The sequence below is a fragment of the Notothenia rossii genome, assembly GCF_949606895.1.
Source record: "Notothenia rossii genome assembly, chromosome: 6".
Lineage (NCBI taxonomy): Eukaryota > Metazoa > Chordata > Actinopteri > Perciformes > Nototheniidae > Notothenia > Notothenia rossii.
In genome coordinates, this window is record NC_136909.1 from 78487000 (window position 1) to 78506518 (window position 19519).

The 19519-nt window shown below is 39.6% G+C and overlaps 1 protein-coding gene across 5 annotated transcripts in view; it reads right to left on the bottom strand.

Moving 5' to 3' along the window:
• grid1a (glutamate receptor, ionotropic, delta 1a) overlaps positions 1-19519 on the bottom strand; it is a 206880-nt gene that overhangs the window by 51134 nt on the left and 136227 nt on the right. For all 5 annotated transcript variants that reach the window (XM_079687302.1, XM_079687301.1, XM_079687303.1 and 2 more), the window contains exon 4: positions 18171-18376. In XM_079687302.1, the coding sequence (XP_079543428.1) occupies positions 18171-18376 (206 nt within the window). The remainder of the gene's footprint in view (positions 1-18170; positions 18377-19519) is intronic.

Sequence of the window (19519 nt, forward strand, 5' to 3'; positions counted from 1 at the left end):
CTGCACCTTTAGATAGGTACAGACATACAAATTAAATTGCCTTTTACACAAGCAATCATGTCAATAGGCCTATTCACACCATACATGTACGGGTTAGATTATTGCCTATGTTCATCACTGCCATGTGACTAATTACTAATGACTGACACTCAAAAGATACAGCAAATGATGAAACCAAAAGAAATGTAACCTGGGGTACTGATCTGCAGTCCTTAGTGATAATCCAACACCTGATTCCCAGCGCTTCTGACCTTCCACTGTCAGTATTCAAGACCAGGTGGCCCTTCCAAGAAGATGGCACACGAGTGTCACATTAAAAACAAATCACGACTCCCATCTGCCGTGGTGCTGAGGCCGCTAGTGCCTCTCTGCATGTAGTTAGCTTCCCACAGGCTTAAGCTACAGCCATGAGTAGAATAGCTAATGTCCCCACTAGAAGACTCACCAGTTGGCACATTAGCTTTGTTATATGGATTAAATTAGAGGAAATGTACCACTGTTCTAAAGCCTGCAATGCAGCATTTTCTGTATGTTTGTAAATGTAAAAAAGTAACATTTGATAAACTATGCAATGCATTAAAACATTTATGAGAAAAATAGTGGATAGATACATTTATTTAATCTGCCAAAAACGGTTCACAAAGAGCGGCTGAAGCTCAAGGAGGAGCTTAATATGACATAAGCCCTTTTTTCCCTTTTTGAACACGAACTCTTCTTCTATAATGTCTTTATTGTTGGCATTTTCAGTCAAAAATATTTGACGGCAACTCTTCAACTGTCCCTGTGAAATATTCCCTCTGTCGACTGCATCACATTTGTGAGCTGTAATGTTGTGCGGGGGATTGTCCCTGACAGGATTAAAACTAGGTGTGACATTTTATGACTACCATAAGAGGCTCCTGAGTGCCGGCATCCAGTGAGGCAGACCAACATTCAGGCCATGGGGGTCGGAACAGTTGCTATTTTTTTTTAATGTAACAAACATGACTTTAGCATTGATTTGACCCATCACAACCAAAATAGTTTGAGACAGTCTTGTAATGAGAGGGCATGTTGTATAAAACCTAGGGAAACAATTGTGTTCATTAACCTTGCATAATGAACCCAAAATAATACATTCACATAAGTTATAAACACATCAGAATGCACATTTCAAAGGGACTTTGTGTGGCTTGAAAGTAAACAACCAGGTTGATTGATTGATGAGGGTTTAATCCATACAATGGTTAAACTCTTCTGAAGACAGGAATCTGCAGCTCTGGTATGCCTTTACTGAATATTCAACTGTCTCATAATCAGATATTTAAAGCCAGGTATTTTTTATTTCACAATGAAAAAACGACATCTCTGTGAGTGCTTGACATTGTGAGCAGGCTTTGAATAAAGACAGTTAGCATTTTCATTTCATTCCTTTAACAAGACATCTAAGAACACTCTTTAAACAATACATCTTAGCAGAAGACAAATGGCTTTGCATTTCCGCAGGGTGTCCTTGGGGAAGTACTGAACATAAACTAACCCCTTGCACCGAGGGGAAATTTATGTTGTGGATCTGTGATGATATTTGCAATTGGATTTTTATTGCATAGCTGATGAATGTAATAAAGCAGGGTAATTAACAGAGAAGAAACTGATTACCTCACCTAAAGTTATTTTGTTCATCTGTGACTACAGTTACAACACAAGGACAAGCATATACTCTATACAGTCAATTTGATTTGAAAAGCAACATGCTGTAAGACATGAGAATATTTGATATTTATAAACTCTACACAAATTAAGCGTAATAAATTAACACTGATATTTAAAGCAAAGTGTTAAAAATAGATTTTACACAGAACATTAATGTTTCACAAACCAAAAAAGGGTTTCAGGCTGCATCAGGATTGTAGTTATGGAAACCTGCAGATCACCTACTCTCTCTAAGCCATTTGATGTTATCTGTACCATTTCTGTAAAATGCGTAACTCAAAATGAAGTTGACAAGCAAAAGCTATTTAAATAAAAAAACGTAACTCTTGGGATTGAATCCATGCAAAGACAATAGATAAGGAAAAGAATACTACTTAAAGGCAACTGAATAATGCATCCCCCATTACCTAACATTAGTCGAGTGATTTAAGGTGAGTGAAATACAATAATTGTTTTCCATAAAAGCACTTTGTACCATTCCAAGACCATTAGCTTCGAATAATGGATCACAGAACTTTCCTTTCGCACTGAACTTCACACCCCAAGTAACACATCTTAAGAAAGAGGTAAGTGATTTGTATTTGGAAACATCTAAATCATTTATCTCTCTTTAGCCAATGTTGCATTCAGAGCAGGACAGGTAGCATACATAAAACTTGCATAACAAGTCATCTGTCCACTCTTTATGTTGTACTTCTTGATCAAGTTTTGTGTAAAGGGTCTTGAAGTGGTTTTATTGTACAGAAAAAGCTAGTTCAGGGAGTCAACTCGAGCACCAATGATACATTAACACGTGACGCACCTCGTCCCTCCTACAACCAACCAAACACATTCTCCTAAACATGCCGCTCTATTTAAGCTGCCAGGTCTTCCTGCCTCTGCCTCGCTATGCTGCTGCTACCACTGCTTTGTTCACGTTCCTGCTACTGCCACTGCTGTGTCCACTTGCTAATGCTACGTTCATGTTCCTGCTGCTGTGTTTCATGTCGCTGCTGCTCGCCTGCCCCACCACCACCCCAGCTTCCGCCTGTAGGCTCGGGTGATAGTTATCTAATCATCAATCAATGTTCTTCGTAAATCTGTGGAGTGATGAGGCCCGAGCCTAGACGCCAAACTCAAACTACATCCTGCTTATAATAAGAAACACGTGAGTTGTCTGACTGAACTGACATAGTGGGAAACTGAGACCTAATTGCTCCTTTTAGTAAAGCCAAAAATAGACCACTTTAAAAAGATGCAAAGACGTTTCATACGACTCCTTGAGGAGTAATAAAATAAGGTTATATAGCCCTCTCTCTTAAGACCGCTCACTACAGTGCAGTGTCCTTACATCACAGCCATGTCAGTGTCCTTGAATGTAACCAATGGATTAGGAAGCCTCTTAGGCTGTTTATGTCCTGTGGACTTTTTCCCTTACATGGGCTATAAGAGGGCACTGCCCACCAGGTAAGAACACTCAGACACACATTTGCAGATGACTGCAGACACTGCTGTAATCTCTGCTTGAGGGTACACGATAACACTTCCTACTGCAGATGAAACTGCTTCAAAATCACTACTCATAGGCGGCTTTCAGGGAAGGATAGCGACAATAACAGTGAGGTGAGAAACCTAAAAAAAAAACTCAAGTTGTATTAAGAAAGCTCAGGTTGGGTATTACGGGAGGAACAGTGTCAGTGTTTTAATTTGAGCATTTATGCTTGAAGGTCTGTCCGATAATTGCAGTGACCTAACTTCGGGAAATGTAGCTTTTGTGGGAAATAAGTACTGCCGTTTCTTTAAAAGCACAACTTTTGGGGGGCTGTTCAAATATCTAAGATATAAAATGTGGTAAAAATAATGGATGATATCATTATTTTCGAAAAATAGAATTCCATGTCACTAGCCTTTTTTTCGGTGCTAGAGGTTATTACTGTCTTATCAAATTCTCACACACTGCCTATCTGGAGGCCTGGATTGAACCTTCATTTAGGGGCATATCTGTTATTGGTATTGATAGATACATTATATTATTCCCTGATGCAAAACAGACCTGATACAACCTTTAATACACAATACAAACACAAGGGGCTTTAACTAAGCTGAGTATTGATATTTATTTGGCTCACTGTAGAGGTTTGGTACCAAGAGCAAAAGATTGGGCAGTATGTACTGTAGGCCTTTGTTTTCATGGATGAATGTAGACATAAGTACATGATATGTTTATGTATGTGTACTATATGTTTGTTTATACAGCATATGCTTACTTGGACAGACCTACATTGAATATTTTGAGATAATTATTGTAGTAATAGAATATGTGTTGTTTGTGTGCCCCCCTTCTACTTGTATCCCCTGTCGCAGATATCTATTCACTGATTGTCTTCTTTAAAACCTGTGGCACATAAGCAGAATCAGATATTATCTCACCACTAAACAAGCCAAATAGGATTTCTCAACTGAAGAGCCAGTTCAGTTTTTAATATTGTCTTCATGATGTGTCAGTTTAAAAAGGCACACATTTAATATTCTTCCTCAACAATGAGTCCCTCCTTGTAAAATTTGACAGACAATACCACAGAAGAAGACGTGCTATCGCCTGCCAAGAAAAAAAGAGTCCGCAATGTGCCAAGTGAGCGACACAGTTTGAAGAAATTGCCGCATTTCTGGAACATCAAAGCTTGGAAATAAGACAGGTGGTGTCCACAAGTGCAGATTTGTTCCTTACTGACTGTTGTGTGGAAAATAACAGCTGTGGCTGTCCAAGATGCCAATGTGTTCCCGATGTTAACACTCCATCAATAACCATTCTTGAAGTAAGTGAGCACTTACAATAGTGCTCAGCGGCTGGTAGTATGAGACTGGAGGTGCAGGCAGCTCCCTGTTGAGCAGCAGACATGTGTGACGAGGCAAGGAGCTCTTGAAAAAGAATATTAATGCTTGAAGCTACTCTAAGTAGGAAATAGCCATGTCAAAGTGCATTGAAACATTTTGGCTTGTGCAGTGTTTCTTACAATATAATACAATTCGATCTCCCAATGCCTCAAATTTTCTTTGGAGTAAACAGGGTGTTTTAAGAAGCCTGAGAGAACAAGCTTAGAAAACAAACTGACAATACATGAGCACAGGCCAGAACAAATTAAAAACAGGCACGTGGGGTACATGTTATAAGACAGATGGGTCTGCATTGATGCTATTTTCCTCTCCTTCAACAATCAATGATTTTTTTGCATCTGTGAAAATTACAGGTCGGGGTACGTAGACAGACTGTGCCTCAAACACTCCCTAATTGGACACAAGTAAGCAAAATAAGTGGGCAGGTGAATAAAGAAATAAGAAAACAGGGCGCAAGAAAGGTAATAGTGGGAGGTTAGCTGGGGCAAAGATGAACTTGAATCTCATCCTAATGAATCCACCAAAGAGTGAGGCATGTCTTCCGAACACCATGGGAAAGAAGAGGTGTTATTGAGAGTGGGAGTGTGAAAGTTTAAGTTTTGACATAATGCTAATTACAAACAGCATTGACTGCCAGGAAGGCTGCGAGAGAAAAATAGGGGAGGAGGAGGCGGCGGTGATGGCACTTTGCCAACTACATCTCCTAACAATGTCGAGAGATATTGTTTGGAGATGCGTTATTTGTTTTATGTAATATTCTTCTACTGTTTTCTTAATCAGCATCCTCACTTGGCTGAGGACACCATGCAAACAGGCATGTATGACACTTGTACATGACAAATTCATTATATAATTGATATGGGCTTTATAGACAATAATTCCAAGCAAACAACACCGGGGCAATTAAAGCAAAGTCTGAAGAGGTTGCAGTTGTACAGAAATTAAATTAGGCAAATGTAAAGCACTTGTGAATGCTTTTTGTTTGGAATCTCTTAAGACCACTGTGGTTGTATCCAGGGGCGCCGCCAGGGATTTTGGGCCCCATGAAAATATATCACATTGGTAAATTACATTTTTTTGTTCTAAAATAGTTTGGGCCCCTGACAGTCACAGGCCCTTAGAATCGTCCTAACTTTTCACCCCCTTACGCGCCCCTGGTTGTATCAAAGAAAATAAATAATTGTTCTTAGAGCTGTGGTTTATCCCTTGCTTGTGAGGAATCTAATTTGCCAGCATGCTCTGGTTGTGGTCTGCGGGAATGATTTTACTGCTTTATAGCTTGCAAAAGCTTTTCGATACACCTGAGGAGCCCTTTAATTTAATCTGTCTCATCAAGATCAATAAATGGGTCTGAAATGTGATTCTTTGGAACATACTACCCGTTAATAGGCCACAATGATTTTAGGGTGACCGTTTTCTGAAACCTTATCTACGCAGTTTGCTGCTATATGGGAATCAAGCCAGAGAGCTAGCGCTGCCAGAATGGGAAAAAGCAAAGCTCTAATGTATATTAAACAAAAGCCAAAAAGGTATACCATAAAAAATACATTTCTCAATCACATAGCCGTTTCTATACAATATGTAGGGAAGTGCACAAGGAGGGCTGTGAGGACAGAGGGACGTGAGGTGGTGGGAGGAGATGGGTTCTCAAAGCTCAGAGTTTGGCGGAGTAGCAGGAGAGGAGAGAGGGTACATGATCAAAGCCTATATTTTGAAATCACTTACTTCTCCATTAGTTTGATTAATGGGACCAGCCTCACAGTCAGACAGAGGCAAGGGGCTTGAGAAATGATGCAATTACTGCTTTTTGAATAGAAGGCTGGAAAGGCCTGCTTGAAAGGAGGATCTGGAGGAGATTCTACAGGGCATCCTGGACAGTAGACTGCCTCCTCTCCATCCATCCATCCCCCTGCCACACACCCTGAAGCACCACCATAACCCCCCCCCCAAGGCGTCTCTCTCTCATCAGGCTTAGTGCCACGCTTCACTGGCCCTCTCTAAACTGGGCGAGCATACTATCAATTGTGATTAATATGTATCTGCAGCATCTTCCAACGTTTCCGTCACATTTTGTTTAATGCTCAGATGATGCTCCACTCTAATGCCTAAATGCAGTCCTTATTCTTTCAACGTTTGCTTTGTCAACATGTATATTGAGCACATTGCTACTGCTACAAACTCTAGCGGCTCAATATAAAAGATTATTTGAATAATTTGTAAACCTCTTGGGTGATCTGCTGGAATAGAAAAGTCTCAAGTGCCTCTTGTGAATTTATTTTAATAAAACATTAAGACAGTTATCTCCAAGGCTTTCGAATCATGTCCACTTAAATGAGATGCAAATAATTAGACTTTATGCATACAACAAAGAAAGCTGCTATATCCTCTTTTAATACCTTATCTAAAGTGTTCGGATATGCGTTACATAAGAACAGAAGAGTGGAGTGTTAATTGCAAATTAAATGTGATAAAGGAAACCTTGACATTTGTTGTAAAAGAGACTGTTAAGCAATTACAAAACACTTTTTGATTTTTGTTGAATTTTAGCTCTTTCTGTGGCAAAATGTGTGTGGGAAGCACTCCACGATAAAAAGAAGGGAAGAAGGTGGAAAGAGGAATTCATACTTTGCAAAATCTTAATAATCTAATACTTTCGAGTTTTCAGCTGAATGCAGAAGGTGCGTGGCAAGTCTTCTGGAAAGGACAAAGGCAGGAAAGCCAATATGCAGTTCTTAAATGCCACAGCGTCTGCGTAGTTTCGGATGAAGAAATATTTTTGACCACCTCTTTGTTGTATCTATGATAACACTTTAGTGCTTTATGAGTGTATACCTGACTAATACTGTAATAAGAACATTTATATTCCTCCTTCCAATGTGGAACCTGGAACTGTTCACTTTCTGCATAGTTTGCTAAAATCACAGACAGTCAAAATGCCCATGGTTGAAAGTAGCGCCGGTCATGTTAAGCCAGTGTGTGTGCTTGCATGCTTGCTTGTGCATGTGTGTATGCATGCGTGCTAAAAAGGTTAATCCGGAGAGGTGAAACAGGGGGAAAGAAGAAAGGAAGTGAGAAGACTTCAGGGTAAGTTTTAGGGAAGCACTGTTGGACAAAAGTGAACACAAGTTTAGAAGGGCAGATTGAAGCAAAAGTTTTAAAATACACATTCACAGATTTATGAATTACATTCCCAACATGGCCCTAATATTTATTTGACGTTATGCTTTTTGGCATGACAATGTTAAAAATATTTCAGCTTTAAAGTACACTTAAATTAAATATGAGAACACGGGTAAGTGTTGGCACAATATCATCAAGTAACTTTCTTGGCAGAGTGTGACATCGAAGATCAAAATATGTCCCCTGTGCTCATTTACACATTTGCATTTACAGTGATTCTCTCCAAAGTGCTCTTTGGGTTTCTACATCAAATCAGTTAAGGATTTCACTCGACGCTCCCAGTGCAAAGTAAATCTGCTAATGCAATTTCAGAAGCACTCACAGCCGTATGAAACTCCCACAGGCTTGTAGGAAAAACTTTTCTCAGAACAGCAGGTTTCTGCACTGAGGTGTTATTGATGACCTGTTGTGCATAAAATAAGCTCCTTCAATGACCGTGCCTCAATCCATAATACCCATAATTGTCTATTTAATGACTTGCTTAAAGCTCTCTTAGTGAATGTTGTTCTATATCAAATAAAGGAATTGCTAATTTCTTCAAAAGTAACAAACCTACGTTCAACTAAAATAGCAGAAAAGTGGCAATGTCCTGCTGTTCTGGATGTTTTTTAATACACAATATAGAAACTGTAGCTATGTCAAATAATGAATGCTGCAAAGATATTTAGGAAATGAAACTTTTTAAAACTTTACAAATGATGTTCCTCAGTCAATAATATAACCTGCACATTTAACATACAGTAGTTAAGTAAAAAAGGAGTTAATAGAGTTAATGGTTATATCGTTCAAATGTGGGTGTCAACACAGAGCTGCGAAAGAGACATCAAAGGCACATATGAATATGCATGAGCACATGTTGAACACTCACTCCTACATATTTGTGCAAGAGCAAAATCAGGAGAGGGAAAAGCAAGTCAGTAAGATAGTTGAAAAGAGAGTAATAGGGCACCTGAACTACACTTTATATTGATAAACGTTCCACTGGGACTGTACTTTAATTGAATATTTTCTCCAGAGCTTTTGGCCGGTGATAGGCTGTGCGCTGGGTACCAACACAGTTCTTGTTTTCCGAGTGGTTGGCTTTGCAATTACCCTTATAACTCTTACTGTATTTTGAGTCTGCCACTTGGGTATTGGGCAATAATCCTGAGCCTACAGCAACAATTTCAGAGACAGAACTTTCTGACAATCTTGTAGGTTTTTGGTATAATTGTATTTCTTATTATGCTGCGAGGAGACAAACATACTCAGTGATAAAGCTTTTAACATATACAGACAAAGTAATTTAGTTCTTCCATATTCCAACCCTTTTAAACACGAATATGAGTTGCACAAGTGTTTTTGCAAGAGCCGAAATGTCGCAAACAACACAAAAAAGAATCAAATTAACATATAGTTTGCACTTCACACGTTCTAACCAGCTGGTCTTTGTGCTGTGATCCTGCCGTTGGCTGCTTTACTGAAACAAAAAGAGACCAGCCTCCTCTGTTTAAAGGACGTCTGCCACTTATGTACAACTCTAGAGGTCACCAGATAAATGAGATAGACTTCAGCAGATACCTTTTACGAGATTAACTATTTTCCCTTGTGAAGAAATAAAAAAACCCAAGAGGTTAACTATTTCAATAATGCTAAGCATGACTCATAATCACAAACATCCATCACAGTTTATCACCCTCTGTCAAGACAAAGACTTTGTTTAAGGTGCCGCTATTGAAATACATCAACAGAGAAGGCTTTTTGTAACCGGCTGTCAAACATTTCCTTTTATAGCAGAAGAATAAAGGACAGGGTTAGAGTGATCACAGAGGCCGGAAGCATTCAATGTGGGGCATAGGTGTCAATATTGTTGTTTTTCATCACTTCCCTTACGGCCCCTACACACGGCGGCGTGCGTTGAAGCTTGCCGGCGGGAATGTCCGACGCTTGACCAACAACCAATCACATGAATCTCCCGCCCCAGACACACAAGCAGCGGTTTGATTGGCTAGAGCTTGTACTGGCATATGATTTGATTGGCTGACGCTTCTGTCGAAGCTTCAAAAGTTGAACATTGCTCTACGCTTTGCTCCCACAATGCAGTTTGGCGAAGCGTGACGTCACCCCATTCAAAGTGAACGGGCAGAAGCGTTGAAGCTTCAACGCACGCCGCCGTGTGTAGGGGCCGTTAGAATAGAATAGAATATCTTTATTGTCATCACACATCAGTGTAACAAAATTCAGTTGGCATCTCTCACTGCAGTACCTTCTCATCATCATTATCACTGTTACCAACACTATCCTCAGTAAAACAATGTTCAAGTGTTTACCCTTTTAAGGCCCTCTCCCACATTTCAAAAAGTTCCCCGGCATTGATTAATGTGAAAGTATAAGCCATCACCTCTAATACACCGCAGTTTTAATTCTATAGCATTACTTATGAAAAGGCAAATTATTTATGAAAAGCTCTTTAACTTCATCAGATGATTCATACTTGCGCAAGTAATAACAATCCATCATGTAAAGAGCTTGCCAACTGTCCCGGTTTCAATTTTAATACCAGAGTTTGGAAATACAACAATTTCTCTTGATTATTCCGCCCTCCTGTGAAATATATTCCTGAAGAGGTGGTTTTATTTAGATTAAGTTTTGTGTAAAAAAGTGTCGTGTTGTTAGAGGTAACATATTGTGTGCTTAGGCAAACACGTTTTTAGTATTTGAAACTGAAAAACACGGAGTATTGCAACATTTATCTCCAGCTCCAAGCATGTATAGCATTAATTGATCATAGTCAGGGAGTTGTGTATTATTGTAGAATGTATTCATCAAGCAAAGCAATTAAAGTTTCCCTGTGTGCACAACAGTTTCCCGATGCTTCATGGTAATGCCGCTTGGCCTATTATGAAAAGAAATCACTTGGAGTTGCTGAATTTAGTCGCAACAAATACATTTGAAGTACCCTAGGGGTGCGAAATTACACTTATACTACAAACACATCTGTTACTGAGATTCAGGTCTATTATAGTCGGTACCACATATTGCAGTTCCTCATTGTTACTAAATTACTGCAGGTGAACAAAGACAACAAAAGAACGTAAACATATATACCATGATGTAGTTGTGTCTAACACAACAAGAGGGATGACAGAACAAATAGAGAGAGAATATTACAGAACAAAACAAGTTTGCAGAGAGGGTGAGGAGAAATGAACACAGGAAGAGAAATGGAGTCATAGACAAAAGTATACAGTGCAATAAGAGAGGAGACAAAAAGATGAGGTTATGGGTGGTAGCAAGGGCAGAAAGATAAAGTGCCAATGTACAGAAAAACGTGGAACCATTAAGTTTGGAAAAATACAGAGAGGGAAAAAGGGAATGTCCTGTAACAGGGACGGGAGGGGAAATAGATACAAAGAGAGAGAAGAGGAGGGAACAGAGGGCAGAGGAGGATGAGATGCAGGACAATGATAGATCGTTTTCTGGCAGGCTCAATTTGTCACGCTGTTATTGGGAGGAAAATGGAATAGAGGAGCAGCAGTGGGGGTCAGGGGGAGAGGACAGGGGTCTAGACGTGGGAGAGTTAAGCCAGGAGGGAGCACCGCCAGCGGGCCGCGAGCGAGATAAACTCCACACACCTCCTCCCCTCTGGCCTTCAACAGATGATCACTGGGGTCACAGCGCTCTGATGACTCCATCACAATGTGCCCCAGCATACAGCGGGGCACCAGTTTCAATTTAAACATGGCTGCTATAAGTGTGTAGAACTTTATTTGAAGCTCAAACTGCTGGTTGGTGGTATAGTTGATGGATAACAATATGTCATTTGTTTTTGTTACACAAGGTAGAGAATCTTTAACATGGACCGGGGATTTCAATACTTTTTACAGACAAGCATTGCATTCATAGTGTTCGGCTGAAGCTTTTCTTTACCCGCTGTCCTTATTGGTTGGTCTTTAGACAAATTAAACATATTGCAGCTTTACAAAAGTTAGGAATTAGATTCATGCATCTAAATGATGCATAATAGAACAAGCATGCAAAGTGCAGTAGGTGATAAATTATTGTAATTTATAAATAAGTGCAAAAATGCAGCTTTTTCAAAATGGCCCATTATATGGCAATTACCATGTTGAAGCTGCAGCATAACTGAAAATGTTTGAATAATAAATAAGGACATCTCCCATAAACTAAAGTGGATTTAGGTCGGACGAATAATGCAATCAGCAAACATGATTAATTCTCAGACTGCCTCCATTGTCAGTTTACACATTAAAGCTGATCTCAGTAGTATATAATCTCTTCTACTTTGTCCTCTATTTAAAACTCTTGCACTCCTCCGATAAATACTGGCCATCCCTAATGTGTTACTTTGTTTCTCATCTCTATACACTTCCATACAAATGATGCCACTCAATTAATAAAACACCGTAGGCTTCATTTGTATTCTGCGCCCATCTGATGGTATCTTCTTGGTGGCTGCAAGTTTGTTTTGCGATGGCGTTTAAAAACGATTCAGGCTGGGAAGTACTTTTGGGGCTTTGTAATTATTCCTGGTCTAACTCATTAGCACTAAGGGAGGGGGTGTAGACAGAAGTGGCAGTGATGGATCATGGGAAGGAGATAGGCGTTATGCAGTGAAGGCTTCACGTGTTTGGGCATCCTTCTGTGTGTGTGCATGAAAGCAAAGGATGTTGTTTGTGCCAGTGCGACGCTCCCGTGCACCAACACCATGCTCTCTGTGTCAGGTTAATGAGTCATGCTGGGATAAACACTTCCAGGTCATAGCTAGCTTGTGTTCTGTCTGAGGGGAGAAATCCAGGTGCCAAGACACAACGGTGCGGCATGCAGGAATACTTAGAGAAAAGTGAGAAAAAAAACAAGGCTTGGGGTTGCAGACTACAGCCCTTTGCTGCATGTCGTGTCCTCTCTCCACCCATTTCCTATCTATTTTCTGCTGTAATATTAAAGGCAAAAAGGCCCAAATATTATATTTTTAAAATAAATTGTATAAAGTAAGCGAAAGAAAACATATTTGGCACAGGAAGTAAAGGCCATTTGCACTAGGAGCTAATTTCCCCCGCATTTTAAAGTCTAGCTATTTGTTCTTAAAAGTTGCTAAGTGGAAACCGTCTATTTTACACAATTTTCACAGTTTAAAAACTTTAATTGATGCAGATAGGAAGACATGTCAGATAGAAATTGAAAGCATTTTTGCTTTGGAACATTAAATACATGAAAAGCCGTATATGGGCATTACGCCTTGATATTAAAGTGTATGCAATGTTTGAAAACTACTTTTTTGTGTAAACTGTGTTTGCAACCTGTGACCCTCTTACTTTGACAACATAATTGTAGAGGATACAGAAATGTTTCTAAGAGAGAGCTTAGTGTCAAGCTGTGTTTACAGCTTTCATGTTAAAAAGATGTGTGTGAGACTTGGTTGCTTGTACGTGTACATCTGTGTGTGTTTATGTGAGTGTGTTGTGAAACCAAAAACTGCCATTTCAAAGGAACTGACTTCCCTAAGCAAGAAAAGCCATCATCGCTGTCCTTTTTCAAAGCCCCCCATAATAGCATGTCAACTCTGACCGCTTTTAAATCACCATCCACAAGCTTTTGTGACAATAAGAAGGAAGAGTCCTTGGCATCAAAACACAATTCCAAGCAAGGGCAAATGTGTTTATTACATCTCACACTCAAGTGTCACGAGGGTCCATTTTTAATCAGAGATTCATGGTCTCAAGTCTTGACAAGTGAATATGTTTCCAACACAGCAGCCACGTCTGCCATGTGGACAAATTGGTACCGAGACATGTTCTGAAAGACCTTCAGAAAAGAAATAATGCAAAGCACTGGTGGAAGAAGTACTCACATCTTTGATCAAGGATAAAATATCAATAGCGTTATGTAAAAAACACTATTCCACTATTCCAAGTCTTACTTTTAGGATCTCACTCAAGCTAAAATATTATTATTATACATTATATCGTTGAATATTTTATCACAGAATAATATTTTATTAATTAATTGTTTTGTTTCATCAGTTAAAACTTGAAACTCCACTTATTACAAAAAAAAAGTTCAACCGTTTCATTTGAAATGTTGTGAATTAGAGGTGTCAAGTACAATACATAAAAGCAGAACAAGTAGTAGTTAAGAACAGTACTGTTGTATATGCATTTAGTTACTTTAACCACTGTAGCTAAGATACGGTTTCATTGTTAGGTGTGATTTTTAATCCCAATATTCCCCAAACGCCCTTCGTACCTTAATTTATGTCTTTGCCCGTTAAAATTAAAACCTTTTGTCATTTGTTTGCTTTGAATAAAACATTGTTCAATTCTTTAACAGTGTTTTAAGGGAAGTAATTCCAGGCATATATTTATTTCATTAGTTGTTTTATTAAATGTTTTAGGTAGCCCACTGTCTTTCAGATATTATACTCCATTTCAGTCTCTCAGCACTCTCCTCTTTTGTCTCTCTTCACTGCCTTCTCTTCCATTAGATCTTACCCATTACTGTTTCATACAGGAGTGCTATGTTTTGGAAGAGCTCCCCATCCCTTTGTCATCTTTGACCTTTCCTCCCTACATCCATCTCATTTTGTCCTTTATTCCTCTCCCTGCCTTTGTATTCCCTTGCTATTTGTGCTCCGTCTCACTTCCTGTCTCCCTCTCTTTACCCTCATGCCACCCTGTGCAGCATCGCTTTCTGGCTCTCTTGTTCCCTGGCATCAGGCAGCAGTGCTTGTCAGTCTTGTAGCTCGGAGTATCCGCCTAACAGGAGGCAGAGCTCACCCTGCTCTCTGCTCCATTCATCAACCGGCCTGCAGGGCTGGCATGCAAACTGACATCACGCATTTTGTTTCCACTCACATCAACACCTTCAGAGAGCTGCTGTCCCACAAGCACCGAGAGGAGGAAAGCAGTAGTACACGAGAATAAGGAAACATATATCACATTATAAAAGTGGAAGCAGACCAAACTTTCAGGTCTATGAGACTGAATTCATAACTGCAACCTGGAAAAGCTTGCTTGCAGAGTTTCGAATAATTATGCGCACAAATGTTCAATCTAATGGTAACATTTTATAGTCTGACTGTTACCGCACACATCTTTCAGTACATGTATTTCAATTGCTTTAAGCATTTCAATCAATGTTGATGAAAATGAGAGCCAAAAAATCTAATTTGGGTGTCATCAAGATATATAGCTTGGAGCTGCATCGTTGACAATTAATCGGAGTATGACTTTGGTAACTCATAAATGTGTCACGATTTTTTACCTAAATGTGCATCGTTTGGGAAACTGATTTAGCAAGTGCTCACTAATATAACCCAAGGACATATAAATGGCACAATTGAAAGCTTAAAACTCCATGTTATGGCCTTCTAAAAGGCTTGCGTGACTCAACTGAAGTCTCCTATCATGAATGGAGCAGAGAGGGCTTGGGTGTCGGGAAGGAGGCGTCATTGAAGCTGACAGAAAACGCTACATCCTCTCATGGCCCGAGTGAACGAGAGATGATATGGCAACTGTCTGGATGGTAGAAAACAAATGCCCCTATTCAAGCGTTGGAAACTGCAGAAACTGTCAATGACATAAGCATCAGGTTTTAAGTATAAAAAATGAATTTGTGAGAAGTGACAACTGACATAATTTGTTTCTCATGGAAGTAGAGTATCATCAAGCTGAGTCTGCTAATGCAGTTACAGCATGTCCTTAAAAATTGGCAGGTGAACTTAAAATGAAAGAATATGCAAATGTTCAAACATAGGCCAACTACATTAGTCCTTTGCTCAACTGTCAGCCCGACAAAGGTGCCTCTCTCCCATCTGCCAAATGCATATTGGAACATTTTCCCTCACCCCTACTTGACCTTGAGACGAATAAGTATCAACAGATTATGAGAAAATGGGCCTTTGGCCACAGGCAGACATCCCAAAGAAACATGACCAAGCCAAACTAAAAGAGACACAGCTGTGAAATATATAGTTGGGTTGCTTGTCCTAGTAGTTATTTTGTAGTAGTGTTGCGTCATTGGCCGTCTCTTTATGGTCATGTTGTGTCTCTTTTACTTTTCATTTTGTGTCTCTTTGTAGTCGCTTTAGGTCTCCTAAATTCTTTTACAAATTCAGTGAAGAGAGCAAGAAACACAGAGCAGTTCACTGTGGTAAACATCACTGCTACAGATGATCAACTTCACAGTATGACTAACAATACTTAAGATTGAATGCGTTCCTTCCTTAATGCTTTCTGTCACGCCTTGTACCAATCGTGACTACTAATGCCATTAATTCTAGTTATTAACTGACATCTACATTGCAATCATGGAACTCAATTTATTGTCACCGTGGCAAATTAACTTTCTTCATTCTCCATTCAGATATTAGCACATTCCCCAGTATCTCAGGTGGAGAGTGGGTAGGCTCTCTGCCAACAGTTACCAACTTATTGATTAAGCTTTATATTAATGAATGTACACATCTCGACCACTTCTAATATATAAAGATATTCATAGGGGGATTTGAGAGCTGTGCTCAACGTGATGCGCTTCTTCCTCAGTTCCCAAGATGCCTTTTGTTAATTATATGAGGAATTATAAGGAATATACTTGGCGTGATTAAAAAAGAAAGATATAATGGTACAGCAGGTTGCCTGAATGTGTGTGTATGTCTGTGTGTGTGGTTGAGTCTATGCTGAAAAATAATTAATTGGAGTACAGGAAAAGATCAAATCAGTATGTTATTAATCAAACTTTAAAGTCTTGGCTTTTTCATAACCTGTTAGCTGGTGTATTTGTGTTTTACTGCTATAGTGTTTGTTTTTTACTTACTGCATTTGGTCACACAAGATAAAACCGTTACATGAGTCAGCTCAGACTTTTTGTGATACTGTATGCAGAGATAAAGTAAAACCTTTTTTGAGACGTACCGTGGGTATTTCTTTATGGCAGGTGACATTTAAGAGGTATCCACTAAGAGAAATAGCTTTTACAGTGTCCTTGGATCATGACCATTGAATGAAAATAAACAAAAAAATAAACAGCAGGCTCAATACATGAGTTTGTTTTTCAAGCAGTAATGAATAAGCAAGACGTTTGGAAGAATATAAATATGCATATAAGTGCAAGCTTAAATATTTAATACATATTTAAGTTATTGGAAATAAATGTTGCTTTCTCTGGAGTTTAGTACAAACTACATACTGTATGTTCCCTACCAGATGCATAGAAAAGCTAACCAACCAACAATCATAAATGGATTTGTTATGTACTATGAGTTCACATGCTCCTTTACAAAAATACATTCATAGATTGGGGTTAACTTCTATCTACAACTTTATTCCAACATCCATGTATTCGAGGTTCAATCTTTCATTTGAGTTGGAAATCTTCAATGGTTTATCAGTGTTTTACTTTCCTTGCCAGATGGCCAGAACATTAAGTGTCAGACAATGATGTGTTTACTGTGCAAAATAAGCCACTCAGGTCGCTCTAATGTGGCCATGTTTTTCACTGCCACGCAAGTGTTTTCTTCAGTCATGCCAAATCAATAAAGAGCATGGATTAATTAAAAGAAAAATCTTCCACTTATGTCTGCTCCCTGAGCAAGGAGATAGATAAATATGTTCTTTGTTATCATAAGATCTAACCCAATTACTTTTGGTTCACTGGACTTTAGGTCAGGCATGGATACACACATCCTCTCTAATGAAACTGAGGAGAGGGCAGCTGATTAACAAATGAGCTTTGAACTAAGCAAGGTAAGACAAAAACAATGTGTACAGAAAAAAGGTCAATGAACTTGCGCACGTTCCTCTGATTCCAACTGCTATTATTAAGACACATGATGTGGCGGCAGCACAGAGAGAAGAGGTTAGCTTCCATGTTAGAATGGCAAGAGCTAAAAACGATGGAAGTTACCGAGGCTATGACTTTGACTTTGTTTGAGTCTTGCCGGGGGTTATATGCAGTGCAGCTGATCTGCACAGTAAACAAAACTCTCTTCATTGGCAGTGCAGTGAAGGCCACATTTTCAGTAGAAAAACTGCTTCTGCTTTCCATAAATATATTTATACCAGTTGTTGAAGAATATTGGCACCTAAAATGTTTTTCTAGCCAACTCGATACTGAAGTCAAGTACACTGATCTCCAAACTCATGCCATCTGCTTTCAGTCAGAACTCTACATGGTTAAGAAAGGCAGTTGCATCTTGTTTGATCAGATTTTCCAAAAAAACGATTTATTTCTTCTATAAATCAATTATCTTGTCATGTTTGTTCATTCAAAACAGTTGAAGCAATTCAATGTGTTATCAGTTGTCAATTTGGGGTTAAAGACAAATGTGTTTACCTTTATTGGTCATCATCTTTAAAGTCTACAGTAGCTCTTACTATTTCTCTGCCCCTGTTGCTAATCCCTTGATAATGATCAACGGAGCCTACCTGGTGGATGAACACCTGTGCACCTCGAGGGCTCATGAGTAACACGGCTCGCCGAAGAGTGTCCCGGTACCGGTTGAGCTCCTCAGTGCGCATCGTGTTGAAGAGGTCAGTGAAGACTCGGCTGACGTTGCGGTCCACCCTCTGCAGAGAAACATCCAGGCCCATCCGAGATGACTGGTCCATAAAGGTTTGCAGTCCACGGATGTCTGAAAGAAGAGAAATGGAGACACAGAGTGAGAGATCGGCGGACACACAAACAAGAACAGACAGAGACGGAGAAATAATGACTTTTAAGGCAGGTGCTATGTTCTACAATGCTTTATTCTGGGAGCATTGTGCTTTCAACAGCTGCACATGCATTGATATTTTTTCATGCTTCGTTCCAAGGGCTTCAAGGCAGGTTTCGTACTCCTGATCTAAAGCGTTACAAATCACAACAAGCACTACTGTCTATCTGTTTCCTGGGGTTTACAGGATATGAAACTGCAGGCAGGTGTTGCTGTCCCCATGGAACTAAGTTTGTTTGTGTGTGTGTGTGTGTGTGTGTGTGTGTGTGTGTGTGTGTGTGTGTGTGTGTGTGTGTGTGTGTGTGTGTGTGTGTGTGTGCTCACAATACAGGAAACCACTTGAAAGAAGCCTGTGCTGCACAGACAAATCAAAGTGATGTGCTGCAGAGGGCTCACAATAAGCACACCATTCCCAGCAGTCAAAGGGGGAGCAACAGCTTAGCATGTGCCAAGTCATGCCTGTTAAAGAGAGGGGTTAGGGTCAGATTCCTTTAAGCATCCCTGTGTGGGTTTTGTTGCATCTCTGGAGGTTTGATGAGTCATCAAGCGCTTTAGTGCCTTACAGCTCAGAGCAGATTGTGTATACTACAGAGGGATAGAAAGTCAAACTAGCGCAAACACAGATATAGCAGCATTGATGCACAACATACAGACACAGACCCAGAATGTTATACTGTAGGGGTAGTAGTCGTTCTTTGAGATGAAATGGCACATCGTTTTAAGAAGCTTGAAGCAAAAACTGGGAATTAGGCTAATAAGAAAGCTCTTGGACTCGTCTGAGCAGTGAAGCAACATATTGGTACATCGCCCCCCCGTTTCTCTGCCTATATAACTTGGGGCTCGTTGAGACAGCGATATGACTTAGCACCATATGAAGCAAATCATAAGAATTAGACACAAAGTTCGATTTTCCCGGCCACTGTTGCCTTGCAATTTATTTTGGGGATAACAAAAATACTCACAGAATAAAAATGTTCAAAGGGCAGAACAAAACAAGAAATTAAGTCATTCATCATTTTTGAAGCATGGCCAAACTCATACTGCGGCACTCTTTGAAAACTC